The sequence below is a fragment of the Stenella coeruleoalba genome (assembly GCF_951394435.1).
Source record: "Stenella coeruleoalba genome assembly, chromosome: 13".
Lineage (NCBI taxonomy): Eukaryota > Metazoa > Chordata > Mammalia > Artiodactyla > Delphinidae > Stenella > Stenella coeruleoalba.
In genome coordinates this window covers 70,709,006-70,725,939 of record NC_137159.1, presented here as the reverse complement: position 1 = coordinate 70,725,939, position 16,934 = coordinate 70,709,006, and the positions used below count along the sequence as shown (strand labels likewise).

Below are 16,934 nucleotides of genomic sequence, written 5' to 3'. Positions count from 1 at the left end.
TGGTTTTTATTAATGAAATGGCCCTAGCAGCTCCCTCCCATAAGCTCTAGCCAGACCTCCCACCCTCAGCTCTGACGACGCTGGGGTGCTCAGCCTTGGCTCTCAGAGCCAAAGGACACCAAAGATACCCTCCCATTTCTCCTTAGACTTGGAGCTAGAGTCTCAGGGATTCAGTCCGAATTCCACCCCCCACCATGCTTCCTCCAGGCCGGCACTCCAGGTGAGCTAATTTTCAAAACTTAAGTGACCAAATAGTGTTGCTTCCACCTCTGGCTTCTCGCTACAGATTTTTAGCTTCTCACACACACAAAGTGTCTTGAGTCTCTACTTTCCCACTGAGATTAACACATTTCTGAATTGGTCAAACTAAAGACTACATTTGTTTCTTTCTGAACTGAGAATCTCAGAGCTGAAGATACACTGTTGGCTGACCTTTGGGAGGAGATCAGGCGAACATGTCAGGAGCCAACCAAAATGTTCATCTACTTTGCCCCAGTAAGTCTCATTTCTGGTAATGTTATCTTAAAGAAAAAAATACAAAATATAGGGGGGAAAAGCCAACACATAAAGATATTTATTGCAGCTCTATTTATAGCTAAAATAAAATGCATATATATATATAGAAACAAACATCCAACAAGAAAATGCCATGCAGCCATTTTTTAAAAAAGAATTCTACATCAACATTGAAAAATATTGAGAAAAAAGTAGGATAACAGTTAAATATACATTTACAATTTTGTAAAGAAAATAAAAAGTGCCCATGAAAAAAAAGCCTGTTATTTTCCCCTTTTTCTCAAATTTCCCCCTTATAATTTCTTTCAAAGCTGCCAGCAAAGTGGTGCAGTCCTAAACCTCCCCCGAAATCTGCTGTAGGAAAGAAACCTTGAATAATCCTCCCTGAAGACAAGAAATCATTGGCGGGATCTGCTTGGCACTTAGGAAATGGAAATGCAGCATGGAATGCCAGGGGTCTTAGAGAGGAGATGTGATGGGAAAAGCCCAGTTCTTCTGTGTGTTCAGATCAGTCTCTTAGATGGGACAACAGGGAACTAGTAACTGCCAGGCAAAGAGTCACGAGGACAAAGGGGACATCATGTGTGAACGGGCTCTTCCAACCGCAAGGCACCGTCCACTTGCAAGATAGTGCTGAGGAGGGGTGGGTCAGCCAGGATAACCCAGACTTGGGGTCTCAAGGAAGGTCAGCAGGAGCCCCAGTGGCTGTCCAGCGCCTCTTAACTGACCAGGGCTTCACTGTACTCAGGGCAGCCCTCGGACTGCTGGCCAGTAGTGAAAAAGGATCTTCTTATGCTGAGCTGAAATAGACCGACTTCGGCCGACTGGCCCCACTTCCGCCTGCCACGTGGAACTGCCCCGAATCATCCCAGCCCCTTGGGCTCTCCCTGTCATTGTCTGCACCATTCTCTAAATTCTCCCATTTTGGGGGCCAAACACCTGTGTCTCCCAGGGTCCCTTGCACAGTCTAGACTGTCCACCACCCGGCTGCTCTCCTCTGGATGCCCTTGTGTTTTGGAGAAACCCCACACAGAGAGGAACGGTGCCCGTAACCAAAGCCCTCTAGCTTGTCTGACACAGGCACAAGGCCCACTCCTCTCCCGGCTCTAGTCTGAAAATTTCTATAGCTCAGCCTTGGACAGAATCTGCTCTTCCTGCAACCTTGCCTCACTCTAACTTATCTTCGAGCTTCCTGTCAACCAAACCACCCTTTTTTGCACCCAGTTTACAGTCCCTATTGAATGTTCATGCAGGTGATGTTTTTAAAGGGAGGAACTGCACTGTCTAGACCCAGTGCTAGGACCTCCCGGTTTGGGCACTTAACCCCTCTGAAGAAGGTTGCCAACAGTCATGTCAGGGGAAAGGAGACGCAAGACAAAAGGACATTATTACGGTGCTTTTTCCGTTTTTCTTTTTTGCACAAAAACAGTCCATTTATTCAAGTGTTCTCCAGCACAAGTACATTAGAAAGGAGCTTTATTATATGCTTCTGGGCACAAAAAAAAAAAAAAAAAAAACCAAAAAAAAAAACCAAAAAAAAAAAAAACGTGATGAAGGCGGAACTGACAGACTTTCTACATCTGCTGTACGCACTGACCTCTTTATAATTATTTCATAACAGCTATGTCACGAGCATCACTTACACAGAGATACAACAGAACACCAGGGCATGGGGGTGGGGACCCGTGCAGGGCCCTTTCACACTTGCCCCTCCCCGATGTCCCAGAACCAGACTGTGAAATGTACATTATTATTGTCAATAAATAGAGAAGCAACCCTAAAAAAAATACAGTGGTGAAAGGATGCTGGAACCAGGGAGAAAAAAAAACAACAACAACAACAAAGAGTCAGAAGAGGAACTGAAGAGAAAGGAAAGAGGGTTGGGAAGGGAAGGGTCTGGGGAGTTAAGTCCTGCATTTAGCTGCGTGGAATGTGCAGTAAAAGTGCTCTCCCGCCGGGGTCAAAGCGAAATCGTCTGTAACAGTAAAAGTTATTACCAAATCAGCTACGGAGTTTATTCTTCAGTATGAATACATGATTTCCCACAAATAAGTAAGCACCCGCTACTTCAATGCCTCAGCTAAAACACATGAAATCGCTCATTTAGTTTTCAAGTACAAAGTTAAAATGCCTTTTTAATAATAATATATCAGAGTAAAATAATAGTCTCTTTTAAACTCCACTACAAGAAAACAAAACAAACAGTCATTGTCCAGACAGCAGACTTAATTTAACAATATATATTTTTAATAAAATGTTTTAGCACCTTGTTGAGTCACCTCCTCCCTCTGCGTATTCTAAGGAATTTCGGCATTTTTGTGGTTGGTTGGGTTCTAGGGCTGTGCAACCAGATCAGTCTGTGAAGTGAAATGGGACTCAGGTGATGCTTTCGGATCCCTGCTCATGTCCTCAGGCCCAGGGCTGGAGGCCGTGAGACTGGAGGCTGAGAAAGCCGCCCTCCCATGCCCCTGCGGGGCGTTTTCCAGTTACTGGAGTTACAGGAATCTGCGGGCCTCCGTTCGGGCGATTCGGCCGGCCACGACTAGCTAAGGACCTTCCATCCTTGCCCTCACTGCTTCTGACCTGCTTGTTTCTCCCCCTCCCCAGGCTCCACTGCTGAGGATCAGCTGGATAAACAACCCAAGGCCCACTCAGCCGGGTCTCTGGAACACGCCGGTGCAAGAGGGGCTGCTCTCGCTTCCTGAAGACCCCAGCCTTCCTTTACCAAAACGTAAAGACTCGAGAGCTTCTGCTAGAACAGTGGAGTCCATCCTGGATAGAAATCTATTCTCTTTCCTCTTAGATCCTCCAAACACTCATGGTTAATCCCTGCCTCAGCAAGGAATGGCCGGGAGAGCCATTCCAGCTCCACGCCAGCCCTCCAGAGGTGGAGGAAAGAGGGCAGGACAACTCCAGTGTCATCGCTAATCACAAGCGCTGGGAGGGGCCAGACTAGACCACGCCCGATGACAAATTCAGATTCCTCATCTCCTGCGATCAAAACGGGGCCTGGCTAGAAACCCAGTTCTCACCAGCATCTTGGCTCTGCTGCTACCCTGACCACAGGCAACGACCAGCCCTCATCAGATCACAGTGCGAGGCAGGACCCACGGCCCTAACCCTGCAAGTTTCTTGAAAACGACACCTCTGAAAAATACCAGTGCCACAGCCTCTCTGCCCCAAACAGAACAGCGACAGGAATTCAAAAGCGCCTCCAAGATCCACTTTATGTATAATGATGTCATCAGCGAGATGAAGGCTAAGAACATTCCCCAGGTGGCTCTGCTGAAATAGTTCCTTCCCTTGCTCCTGTTACAGACCTTCCTGTGCTGGAGACCGTGGGCTATTCCCACCTAATTCCCATCCCATCAATTCAGGCTTCCCCAGAATTGCCAGCTATGCAGGAAGTAAGGGGAGCCGGCCCTCATTAGACCAGTCCGATGTCCACCACCAGCCTTTCTTCCTGCTGGGTCTGCCTGTCCCAGTCTGCACTCTAGCGACTCACCAAAAACCCACAGGCATCTTCGCCAGCCGCCACTCCCAGGCCCGTCTCAAAAGCAAAGCAGTCCTGCGTGCTCTTTGGGGAAGTTTGCTTTCTAGAATGTTCAATAGCAGGAAGGTTCTGGGGTCTAGAAAGAAAAACAGACAGTGGCACACCTGGGTTGCCATCACTGACTGCAAGACCCCACGGGTCCTGTGCTCCTCGGTCGGCTCCCGGGAAAGGCAGGCAGCACCAGCCAGCTTGAGGCCCACGGGGCTCAGCGGCGCCGGCTGGAGACGAGCTTCCTCCTCGGGCAAGCGACCCAGGGCCCTGCGCCCTGCCGAGCCCCAGCTACCTACCCCCGGCAAGAGGCACAGGTCCCTCTGGCACCTGCAGCAAGTAGGGGGCATCATCCTCAGTCCCTAGAAACCCTCGTTTCCAGGAATTTGTAAATTGGCCTGCTCTTCAGAAAGAAAACCCCACCGGGAACATACTCCAGAATTTTCCCTAGGCCTTCGTGGTTTCTCCCGCTGCACTGCCTCTACCCTGAGCCTCACGCACAACGAGTGCCGCGACCCCCCACCTGCATCCCCGCGCGACCTCACCTCAGTCCCCTTTAGAAGGGGACCTGATCACTGCCCCCAGGAGCACCCCCAGAGTTGGACAGCACCCCGGTGTGGCCAAGTTGGCACATCCCCAAGGTCCCCTGCACCCTACCAAGCTCTACTATGGGACCAAGCCCACAGGTGTGGCTGGAAGGAAAGCTGGTGATCGTTAACGCTCGTCCCTGCGAGGGTGCACCTGGCCCCTTCTGGGGCCTAGTCAGGTGGCCAGACTGCACGCAACAGGTCCTCAGCCACAGCAAGCAAGCTGGCCGGCCCACGCCGAGCCCTCAGGCTCACCACATCCTTGGCTACCGAGCTGCTTCCCCACACCAAGCCCCTGGGTGGGGCTTGGGCCACTGGGAAAAGCAAACTCCTGCACACAAGCAGTGGACAAAAGGCCTCGGAGAGCCGGGAAGTCTGTCTGCAGAGGAAGAGACTCTGCCCTGACACTGGGGCTGGGAAGACCTTAGCGTTGGCCGCCAGGGGAGGGAGCACCTTGGACTGCCTGCGGCAGCCCTCCTCCCCCAGCCCTCCGGAGCAGTGCTGGTGGGCTCTGGGCCGGGAAGATGGAGCCTGGCTGGAGGGGGTGGGGTGAGCACCACAGTTCGGTACAGACTCCAACGAGGGAAGGGCCGAGGGCTTCCCCCACAGCTGCTCCAGCCCCGTGGGAGCCCACCATCACCACCTGGCATCACGGCACACAGCTGGCAGGAAGCAACTGGGTATCATCTTAAAAACCAATCTGACAAGGAAATGAGTAGCCCGGGGTGCGGGACTAAGCACCCCTAAAAGGAGCGGGAGACCGCGGCCACCAGCTGTGGGCTTACTCCTGAGCAATGAGCACGGGATTCAAAGCCTGGTTTCGTTTTGTCACCAAATACTAATTTGCTTTATTCAAAAGGTGAGGTTCACTGTCCCATTTTTTTTCCAATGGAAGCCCCCTGGCCAAGACAGCCCTGGACGTCAGTTTCGTTTTGGTCGGGGGAGAATAGGTAGGGGGAGTTGAGGGCTGACTGGACTGGTGCCTAGGGTTGCAGGTCAGTGTCACAGGTTGCTAACAGAAGAGTCTTTTGACATCACCAGGGGCAAAAGAGATAGAACGCTACCTGCTAGAGGAGAGCACCTGCTGAAAGAAAACCTCCTCCTTTTCCTGCCCTCAGCACCTAGCAACTTCTGGGATTGACAGTCTACCTGCAATTAGGGCAACAGAGGTAAAGAGCTGCAGGGCCGACTCTGCAAAGTCCTGAATCCTGGGGAGAAGAGCGCTGGGAGCTCCCTGGCTGTGTGTGTGTGTGTGTGTGTGTGCGCGCGTGTGTGCGTGTGCGTGTGTGTGTGTGTGCGTGTGTGTGTGTGTACGCGCATTCGTTACGCATCAGTATAGAAACATGTTCCTGTGTGTGCGTGTGGGACTGACTGATTGGTGTGGGGCCTGTCTGCAGTGGGGCCCGAGACTCAGCATTCTGAGCCTCCTTCCCCCGCTCCCCACTACAAAATATTTCTTATACGTGACCCTATCTATGTATTTATATAGCGCCTATCACCGTAGGCCCTATCTTTCTAGGGATGCGAACGTGGGACCATGTGCTTGGCAGCACCCCTGCCAGCCCTGCCAGTCCCAGGAGGTGCCACTCCCCCCTCCCATTATAAAATATATATCTCTATATGCCACATTATCTACACCCCATCTACCCAGGCAGGCATCTGCCCATTGGGCCCTCACCCTGGAGCCACACATGCCGTCCCTGCCTACAGCCAACACCAGGCTGCCTGCCTCGCCGGGAAGCGGAACCAAGTGTCGTGCACTTGGGGCTCCAGGTGCTGCTGACTCGAGGTAAGAGCACAGCTATCATCAGACCAAGTACTAGAAAAGAAATACACACCACTCCAATCACACACGCGAGGAGAGAGATGCCTGGTCCTCCCTCCAGCCCTGACACACGTGACTCGAGAGGAGGGAAGCAGAAGAGAAGAGGGACGCGCCCGGAAGGCCGGCCTCGGGGACCCCCTGGCCGACGCCCAGCTGTCGCAGCGCCCGGTGGCCCACCTGGCCCGAGGGGTGGGGAGCCAGGGCACCAGGGCCACCACTGACTTAGAAGCACCCTGCTCCCCGCACCTTGGTTTGAAACCTAAAGGGAGGGGGGGTTGGGTTTTTGTTTTCTTAAAGAAAATCTGAAAACAAACATAATTATAACCAGAACCATAAGAATAATTATAACAAAAGGTGTCATCAGCCTCCCAGTATAAAACTGCAGCCTTTGGAGATGACCAAAAACATCACATTCCAGGGGCCGGAAGCCGCCTTGTGCACAGAGGGTGGATGGTGGGGGCCTCATAAAAGAACACACAAAAAGCGACTTAGACAGGAAAGCACCAGTACGTTTTGTATGTTTTTTTATTTGCTCCAGGTGGGGTCTGAACTGTCACTTGCCCGCACTCTGGATTTTTTCTGACCCCACCGCAAGGAGCCCTCGAATCGGCTAATGTGAGAAATTGGGAATGAAGACCCCTCATCCTGCCATCTTGCCGAGGGAGTCTCCTTTTCTAAAAAAATCAAAAGGTTATCTCAGGAGCCTGGATGGATCCCACTCTCAGCTTTCCACGGTCCCGACCACTGAATTTCACCCCCTTTTTTGGCAGGGAGAAACGGGAGAATGCTGTTCCCAAATTCTCCTCCTTCACCTTGTTAAACACCAAGGGGAAATTGAAAAACCCCACCACGGTTAACGGTTCACCTCCAAGCTGTCTCCCTTTCTCCATCCTTGGTTAAAACCCTTTGCACATAAGGCAACGTGGAAGCTGATGTTTTTACTCATCTCGCTGTTGTAAAGCACCATTATGAAGTCGGGTTGTACAGTAGTTAACAGTACCTTTTATATATATATCTCATATCTATCATATATATATAAACTGTAAACAAGAGGTAACAGCGGCTTCTAGAAACTGATTTTCTTCAAGGTTTCCTGTGTGGTAGGCACCTGAATACTGTATAAAAGGGTCTTGTGTGGTGTTCTCGTCTCTCTGCTGCTAGTTGGGTTGTGTTTTGCATGACCAGGAATGGTGCTGGCAAGACAGCTCAGTGGCTGGGAGGGAACTCTGCCGCCTGAGTGTCTATTTTCTGTCCTCTGCTTGTGCTCCTATCTGATCAGGCTAGAGACAACAACAAAAAAAAAGATACATAGTAAAAAAAACAAAACAAAAACAAAAAAAAAACAAAAAAAAAACAAAAAAAACCCCAATATATAGATTTCTATAGAATTTCCTTCTTTCCTTCACTCCCATCTTTCCTCTGCAAGGTATGTTACTATTTTTTGTTACTGATTTTTTTTTTTTTTGCTGCAATAAACCCTCTTGTTTCAGTCACAGCAAGAAACAAAAACCCAAACAAACAGAAAACCCCTCTGAAAAGAGTAGAAAACAAAAGGTTTGACCGAAAAAAAGGGGGTGGGAGGGTGGGGAGGGAGCTTGGTTTTGTTTTTAAATAGGACTGAAGATTAACATTGAAAAATCAGGAGATGATGTCCAACCCTTTTTACAAGGCAAAGCCTTCCGGTATTTCTGCCTCTGTGGGGTTTTTTTTTTTTGTTTTAAATTCCTTTTCCTCTTCTGGGTGCTGATACTTCTCTCCATCCTCATGTTCTTGGTATTTTGTTGTGTTTTGTGTTTTTTGTTTGTTTGTTTAAACCTTGTTTCACTACCTCGGTTTGCCCTCACGTCCCTTACACACAAGCAAAATATTCCTTCAGCGGAGCGAAGAGGTGGCGGATGACGGGCACGCTCCACGACCGGCCCAGCAGTCTCTGCCTCGCCAAGCGGCTCATGTTGGAGACGTCGGTATAGTGGACAGGGAAGCCAAACACCCTGGGGAGAAAAGGCAGACAGGGCAGGAGTCAGCGCCAGCCTGGGCAATTCTGTGTCCTTAATAACCTGTTCGAGACTCAGGCGCCCGGCTACTCTCTGTGGGTCTGAAGGTATGTTAAGATGATCACTGCCTAGAGATTTCCCACGCAGTAGAAACAGAGTTAGCGTTTGTGAGAAACACCTCCAGGACACGCTCCACCTGAAATTCAGACCCACAGTGGGTATCTCAACTCTGTATGTAATAAAAATACATCCCTGGTATCTTCCCCCGCAGAGAACGGAAGACTCTGCAAGGGGGCCAAACCCTTGCCTGATGTCAGGAGTTCCTGCTTGCTCCGGCTGCCTGTGAAAATGGTCTCTTTGTCTGGCTAAATGGCAGTTACCCCAAGAATGAGGAATCTAGCCCAAGTCCAATCTGTGCCAAAGCAGGGTGCTGAGGCTTTAAGGCCCACCTGGTCCCACACTGTCCTGGTCTGCAAAGCACATAACATCAGCAAGTGGGACGCAGGGAAGCTCCTGCAGCCACAGTGCTTCCTTGGAGCTCAGAAGGACCGCTGGGAGCCAAGGCATCGGGGGTTGATTCCTAGACGCCCCCCCTTACTTTAAACCAGCCTTACAACGCACAGGAGTCCTCCCCCAGGAATCTGCCATGTTGGGAAATGCTTGGGAAAACCCACTGCTCACGGGGTATCCGCAGGGGATCCGAGTCTGGTGCAGAGGCGGAGATCCCTCCCACCCGCTCCTGCCCGACACCAGCGTTGAGTGGGTACCTTTCCATTTCAGTGCACCATAAGATGTCCTCTTTCTCATTCATGAAGACGGGGAAATGCTGGTCTTTGCCCTGCTTTATGGAGTTCGACCTAGTAGTAATGGTCCTCACTTTGCTGAACTAGAAGACGAGGAGAGGAAAAGAGAAATGAGTACTCATCTCCTGCCAGGCACCTACCAAGGACTGGTGCGTCCAAAGGTGACAAGGCCTGGTCCATCCAGGGGCCGAGGTCAGGCTCCAGTCGTGAGCCTCCACAGACCCCACTGCCCTGCTTTTCTTCCTACACTGAGGTCACCCGGCCATCCTCAGTCCAGTCCCACTGGCCAAGGGCTTGACAGACAGCAGCTTGAGCCACTGTCCTTCGTCAGTCTCCTAAGAATTGTTTTTTCCCAGGGGTGGTGACTTACAGGCAAGAGGATGCCAAATTACTCAGGGGCGCAAAGGCACCCCTGGGGTGCCAGCAGCCCCAGGAGGTTTCTCCAGCGAGAAAGGGAGCTTCCACATCACAGGAGAAGCTCTGCTCTGAAGGCTCGTGCAATAGGTCCTGGCTCAATCATTCAAAAGCCGTAGCAGACGCAGGGACCTTGGCAAAGACGTCTTAGTGTCTGCCTCCCACAGGAGCAGCGGGCGAGCTCAGCACGGAAGGGCTGCAGGCAGCAAGGATTCCTGACCTCTCCCCCGGCCCTCCAGGCTTTCCCCCCTCGACCCTCCCGCTCTGGCCAACTGCATGCACGACCCCCTCAGTCGCATCCTCTGCAGGCGGGACACACAGCCCTGGTGCTGTTCCAGCCCGTCCTGCCCTTCTCCTTACCCCCAGCAGAGGGCTTGGATGCTGGGCTAACCTTGGCTATCCTGCCGTGCTCCAGACACTCCTGCAGCTCCAGCTTATCATTCACAGTGGATGCCAACGGCCTGGAAGGCAGAAGAGAGAGAGTAACAACAGAGACCAGGACGACGGCAGGGGCGCACCCAGGGCCCTGAGCCAGCAGCCATCTGACTCACACGGGGAAATCAAAGAGGACCCCGTCACCCACGTGCGTCGTAACCCCCCTCAGACTCCCCAACACATGCGACATACACTGCAGCCACTCACAGACACAAGTCCCCCAAGCATGAATCCTTAAAGGTGAATTCAAAAGTGGTCTCAAACTACAAATGAACAGACAACGCCTGCCCAGACGGGGAAAAGCCCAATTATTTTTAAACCTGTTACTTAAAAATAGACTGAGTCTTAAAAGCACCCATCACAAAGCAAGCTTTGGCATGACAGAATGGCCTGTATTTCGACTACGGTGATGGTTACATGGGTCTGTACACTGGATGAAATTCGTCAAACTGTACACCTGAAATGTACAGTTAGTTAACCAGACAAATTCTGCACAGTCCCCAGAAGACTAAAATTTTGTGACACGGAACGTGTCACTTCTCAGAAGGCAGACCAGATCACTAAATATCACCTGCGCTGCTGGCCTTTTCTGACATTTAGGATTACGTAATAAAGGTTTCACAGAGCGGTCCACCATCTCTGCATGGGAACCACCCCAGGACCCATGGTCAGATCGCGCCTCCAGGCTCCTCCCTGTTTAGGCGCATATACACTCTACTTGGTCCCTCGCGGTACCTCTGCTCCTCCTGGAAGCTCAGAGTTCTAGAATTTTAGAGTTGGAAGAAGCATGTGAGAACAATCCCCCCAAGGGCTGTCAGGGTACGCTGAGTTACTGGCTCCATAAAAATACTGGACTACATAAGCCAGTCCATTTTTCCAGTACGCACAGACATCCATCCCGGGAACATTAGGGAGACACCGAGACAGTTTTCAGGTCAGCTGCCCACTGACCCATCTCCTTCCCAGCCAACAAGCCCTCGCAAAAGACGGCAGCTTTGCCAAACAGGTATGAGACGGGGGAAGTTCCTAAAACTTCATGCTATTGCCAGAGAGGCAGATTAGATGACTGAGGCCAGGTTAAATGATGTTCCCAATTTGTAGGTGTACCAAGGAGGCTTAAAATCCACACTCAAAACATGGTGCAAAGTATTTCTTTCCGTAATAGGTATCTAGATTGGGTGGATCTCCCTCTGCTTTTGAACCACTAACTCTCAACCAGAATTCCTTTCTTCACATACGCCTTTTTATAGTACGATTATTACGCTGAAGAAATGAAATTTTCTTCATTCCTGGACATTAAAATCTCTGTGTAACCTAAACGAAGAGCATCCTTCCGAAAAAGGACTTGAAGCCAACGAAGTGTGTGGATAATAAGTGGAGCAGGGCCCTCTGAGCTGCGAGGCGCCTGCTGCTTCGACACTCTCTCTCCTGGAGCCCGATGTGGCCCAGCTGTGTGCACCGCTCTCCTTCCCATCCCCAAACACATCCTCCACAGCTTTACCTCAGGGGACTAGGGACCAGCTGACTCTAGACACATCACCAACGTAGGAGAACCAACCATATAACTCAGCAGCACGATGAGTCCTCTTCTGTGTCAAGAGTGTGCTTTTTAAAGGTCCCATTTGGGACCACTAGTCCTTGGTTTCTCAGGCAAGTATTTTCTACACCTGACTCCCCTTCTTCCTCAAGGAAAAGGAAACAAAGAAGAACACGGCAGAGCAGCAAGCTGGTCAGCAGGGGAGGCTGGCCCCCTCCTCGGGGCGTCATCCTGCCTGCAGACACCCACCCGCAGCCACCTGGGCACGGAGCTCTCACCAACCTGTTCATACCGGGAAGGTTCCCCCAGAAGTAGCGGGCCCTGTGTGCAGCCGACACTTCTTTGGCATCAATCATCACAGGGTTGGACTATAAAACAGGACAGAGGTTAAAGATGAGTGAGAGAGAAATGTAAGAGTGCCAGGAAATTTGCTAGTTTAGAGCCTCAAAGGCTCTTACTTCTCTCTCGAGAGGCCACACTGGGAGAGCCTGAAGGCCCCAGGAAAAGCTGGAATTAAACCCAGCTACGTTCCACACGCTCCCACTGGAACAGTCTAGACCCGCACAGTCCACACCGCGATGATGGAAATGTTCTATCTGCACTGTTCCATGTAGTGGCCACTAGCCCACCAGCTGCAGATGGCGGAGTACTTGAGAGGAGGCTGGTGTGACTGAGGAATTTTAATGTCAATTTAAATGCCACACATGGCAGATGCCCACCACACTGGACCACACAGCTCCAGCTCGCCCGGAGGCTTTGAGAAAGAAAGTTCCAACGAGTGTGGATGTGTTCGCTGTAGTACGTCCACATTGTGAGCCAAACACACCAGCTTGAGGCGTTTGCCCCCAAGACCCGGGAGCACAGGCTCGGGCTCCCAGACTGCCCGCCCCAAGAAGGACTCTGGCTGCAGAAACCCTCTGTGCACAGCCCAAACCAGGCTCAGCAAGCTGGGAGCCACAAAATGGGAAATAGAAACTGAGATAAGCTGTGTTTTCTTCCCAGGTGCCATAAAGCATCCGTCACGGTGCCAGGGAGCGAGGACAAGCCACTCTGGTTGGGAAAATTGCTTCTGGTAGCTCAGAGGTTCCCCCAGGGAAACGCCACACAGACCCCCAAGCCCAGGAGTCTGACACTCCACCCTGTTTACAACAGTCAGGCCCTCCAAGTGCTGAGGCCCACACCCACACACCACCTCTTACAGTGAGACCACGGGTTCTGTCCAAGGCGTGCTTCCTCCCTGTCTACTTGGGAAGCCCAGAGCTTCCCAAACGGGCCCCTTGCAAAGCGGAAGTCACCAGTCCCCAGCTCCACAATGCAGATGAGACAGGGATAAAGCAGCAGTCCAAGGTAGAAGCCATTAGTGAGCTGACCAAACCAAGGGTGCTGGCTATACCTCGAGAAATCGCGAGATGTCCCTCTTGTCACTAACGCCCATGGCCACCACATTCTCAAAGAGCCAGAAGAAGGGGCGATCATCTCCCTCCTTGGGCCGCGCATCATGCAGGAGGCGGTAGAACTCAAAGAAGAGCCGGCCAGTGCCCTCTGAGAGGTCGGAAGAGAAAGCCATCAGCTGGGGCTGTCTGCAGGAGACAGTGGTGTGGCCCGGGCACGGGGAGGGCAGGGGAGGGCAGGGTCGTTGGGAGTAGCCGTCCCAGGGCAGAAATATCCAAGTAGGAAACTGACGTGCGAAAGCACCAGCTCAGAAGGTGGAGGGGTGAGCGCAGCACCTACCGTAGAGTCCCTTGCGGGCGGGGTTGACGATGGAGAGATCATTGCAGGGACTGCCCCCAATCACCAGATCGAACGGGCCCCACTCCTGGATCTGGGAGGATAAAGGTAATGTGATGGGCCTGATGTCCGGGGACAGAGGCAGAAAGGGAGAGAGAAAGGATCTGTGAATTTAGCAAAAAAGTACTTTGGCATGGGAGAGAAGAGACCCGGCTGCTTTGAATGCTCTCTACATACACACGTACATTCACATACACACACGCGCGCGCGCACACAGTGCAGCCACAGGCAAGTCACTGAGGCTCTCTGGGCTGTTTCCTAAATAATAAAGGGAAAGGACTGAACTGGACCATCTCTGAGGCCAGTGGGGAAACCAGTGTGCCCCCAGCAGGAAAAGCAGCCACTCAGGGGGGACAGCGGTCCAGGCTGGGCAGCTGAATGAAAGGTACTCTGTGCTCTGCGCACCTTGGGCAGGTGTCTGGACCATCTGAACCCCTCCATATGCCCTTCAGGATGCCTGAGGGCCTGTAGTTCGAGGTCGACATGGATAACTGGAAAAGCAAGGGGCCACTCAGGCAGGATCCCGCCAGATCCCCCCCTCCCCAAAATGGAGGCTGGCGAACCTTTCGCCAGCCGTACTGGGAGGATGGGAACCTCACTGCAACCCACAGCGCTCCACTCAAGAGGGCCCGGAAACCAGCCAGGCCCAAGAAGCCTGGCCCCCAATTCCCACTGGAATCTGCCCCGATCCTCTAGAGACAAGGAGGGAAATGGAAGAGAAGGAGGGAGAGAGTTCAACGGGGGAGGGGGGGAGAAAGGAAAAGAGCAAATGGACAAAATGAGAGGAGCTGGCGCTGTCCCCGGAGCTAAGTGACGTAGAGAAGGTGGGCGGGGCCATGGCGGCACTGACATACATGCTTCTGCGTGACGCTGCGGACGTCCCCGACGTACATGATCTTCCCCTGGTGCCGCACCATGCCCACCGTGATGGAGTCCTCGCACACCTCGGAAGCGATGTAGCGATCCACCTGAATGCCCAAGTCCTTCAGCACCAGAAGCCCTGTGCCAGCCAGCAAAACGCACCGTCACTGGGTCGCCTCCCTGGCACCCCAGTCTTTGCAGGGGGTCCCTCGGGCCAGCCGGACACATGGGTCAAAGGCAGGCCCAAGCCCTACCCTGCCCTGAAAGCCGCAGGAGACTTCTGGATCAAACTGGAGTATCAGTAACAAGGACATCAGACAGGCTGTTACGTCGAGGCTCTTTCACGCCTAATTTGATCTACTCAGAAAATAGTCAAGACAGGACAGCAGGGGGTTTCGGGAAGCAGGGACAACAACAGGTGACTTTTGGGTGGGCTTTGCTGTTTCTGTATCTTGCATACACTGGTCCTTCCTCAGCCCTTCTATCACCTCCCGCTGCAAAATTCAACCATCCGTCAAGACTCAAGGTAAATGCCACCTGCTCTAGAAAGGTTTCACTGAGGCCCACCCCAGCCTACAGCCCCCGGGATGGCCTCCCCCCTTCTGCAAGGCCCAGCACCTTCTGAGGCGGCACATCCTCCACCTCAGAGCAGCTCGCACGCCTGAGCCAGCCCTTCTCTTGGGTTGCAAATGTCTTCAAGACAGAGTGGGCGGTCTCCGTCAGCGTGTTTCCTCCTGAACTGACTACTCACACTTCCTGACCACGGCCCTTCCACAAAGCCTTGCTGAATTGAGGCAAGGAAACAGAACAGGCCCTGTGTCAGGAGACACAGCACCATTCCCACTGCTCCCCAAAGACCTCCCCACAAGGAGCCTGCACGGCCTCTTGGGGTGTGACGTGGCTTAAGAAGGCTTCAAGGTCCTAGCCCGGGAAACCAAAGCTGTACATTAACTCCTTTAGGTTCACATGACATCAGCACTGAGCTGGGAACAGAAGACAGACATCTGGCCCAGGTGCCTTCCCCACCCTCTGGCCAAGGTCTCCGGGCCCAGCCTGCCCATCTATCTCCCTTTGGTCCCATGAAGACAAGTTCTAAGGAGGACTATTTGTTTCCTAAGGACTGAAGAGCCTCAGCCTTGGGGCAGGGCTGAGGGGTGTATATGAGTCTTCACGTCAAGAACCACATGAAATTAAAAACAGCGGCTACACGGTGACCCGGGATTCCCTAAAAGTTAACGGTTTAAGTATATAAAGACGCATGTTCAAGGATGCTTGTCACAGAACTGCTCATAGCGGCGGGGAAAATAGTAAACAACCCGATAGGGGGTTCATTAAATAAATTATGGTAGTGTCCCTCCATAGAATCCTAGGTAGCATTTATAAATAATGTAATTCTATATTGGCTGACATGAAAAACCAGTCATGATATCATAAATGAAAAGGCACGTCACGACACATTTTACTATTTACTATGCATTTTACTATCCTTTTGTCTTATTTATCTATCTACATATGATTATATAAACACACACATGCACAGAAAAAAAATTCTGAAATCTAAAAATGTAAAAGGACATATACCAAAATACCAGTCATAGGATTACGGGCGATTTAAATATTCTTTAGACTCTCTCGTTTAGAGTTTGTTTCTTCACTGCGACTTATAATCAAAGCACAACAGGACTGCCTATGATTTTGCTTTGGTCGCCAAGTCTGTCCTTTGAGGTTCTGTGAAAATCTTCCATAGTCTCTGACCAGCGATCGCTCTAACCTCTGCTGGAGCGCCTCCCTCCCACTGCCCCCGTTCCCGCCCCCCGACCCCGACCTCACGTCCCCAGTAAGGCAATGCCCACCAAACATGCTGGTTTACCACTTAGTTTTACTTTTCATTGAACACAGAAGCTTCCTCCTTACGGTAATATTTTAACAGTTGTAACGTTAACCGTCACTCTGTTTTGCCAAAGTTACGCACACACGGTCCCCTGAGCCCAGCTCCCACGTCCCAGGACGAAGACGCCCAAGACTCTCACCTGTAGCGATTCCGTCAAACAGGGACAGCACCCGGATAGGCTTCCTCTTCTCGGCTGGGACAGGTGGGTAAACCTTCGGAGGGTCCTAGGCAGCCAGCACAACAGGCCCGGTGAGTGTCCAGGAGTGTCCTACAGACCCGCACGCGGGGCTGGCCTCCCGGCCAACTGTGAGCGCTTGGGATTTCCAGACCTGCACAGCCCGCTCGTGGCTCAGGCCCCGCTGCCCGGCGCCCAGGCCCCCGACCGACCGAAGCGCTCTCGCTCTGGTGGAGTCTGCCCTCTGGCTTTGGCAGGCGGGGGGTGAGGAGAGCCACCCTCGGCCCAGCACTCACGAATTCCTGGTCGTGGTTATTGGCGAAGAACATCTGGAGCCGAGAGGGCCAGTCTTCTCGCCGCCGCAGCAGCCCGTAGGTGCCCTTGTGCCCGCACATGTAGCAGTTCCAGGGGTCTTCCTTAATGGCTGCCTGCGCAGCTCCCGGCCCCACCAAGAGATCCACACATTCAACGCAAAAGCACCTGGAAGGAAGCCCAGTGGAGCGGAGGGGACTCTCACCCCGAGGCCAGTCCCGGATGGAGTGTGGCCGCAGTGCAGGGCAAAGAGGG

The 16,934-nt window shown here is 52.2% G+C and overlaps 1 protein-coding gene across 4 annotated transcripts in view; it reads right to left on the bottom strand.

Moving 5' to 3' along the window:
• Positions 1-4,215: 4,215 nt before the first annotated feature.
• The window catches only part of DNMT3A (DNA methyltransferase 3 alpha), a 102,181-nt gene continuing 89,462 nt past the window's right edge, over positions 4,216-16,934 (bottom strand). For all 4 annotated transcript variants that reach the window (XM_079941651.1, XM_079941652.1, XM_079941653.1 and 1 more), the window contains 9 exons: positions 16,664-16,847; positions 16,332-16,416; positions 14,295-14,440; positions 13,384-13,474; positions 13,046-13,194; positions 11,935-12,020; positions 10,072-10,141; positions 9,231-9,349; positions 4,216-8,460 (listed from right to left, as the gene is read on the bottom strand). In XM_079941651.1, coding sequence (XP_079797777.1) covers positions 8,319-8,460; positions 9,231-9,349; positions 10,072-10,141; positions 11,935-12,020; positions 13,046-13,194; positions 13,384-13,474; positions 14,295-14,440; positions 16,332-16,416; positions 16,664-16,847 — 1,072 coding nt within the window. In that variant the 3' untranslated portion in view covers positions 4,216-8,318. The remainder of the gene's footprint in view (positions 8,461-9,230; positions 9,350-10,071; positions 10,142-11,934; positions 12,021-13,045; positions 13,195-13,383; positions 13,475-14,294; positions 14,441-16,331; positions 16,417-16,663; positions 16,848-16,934) is intronic.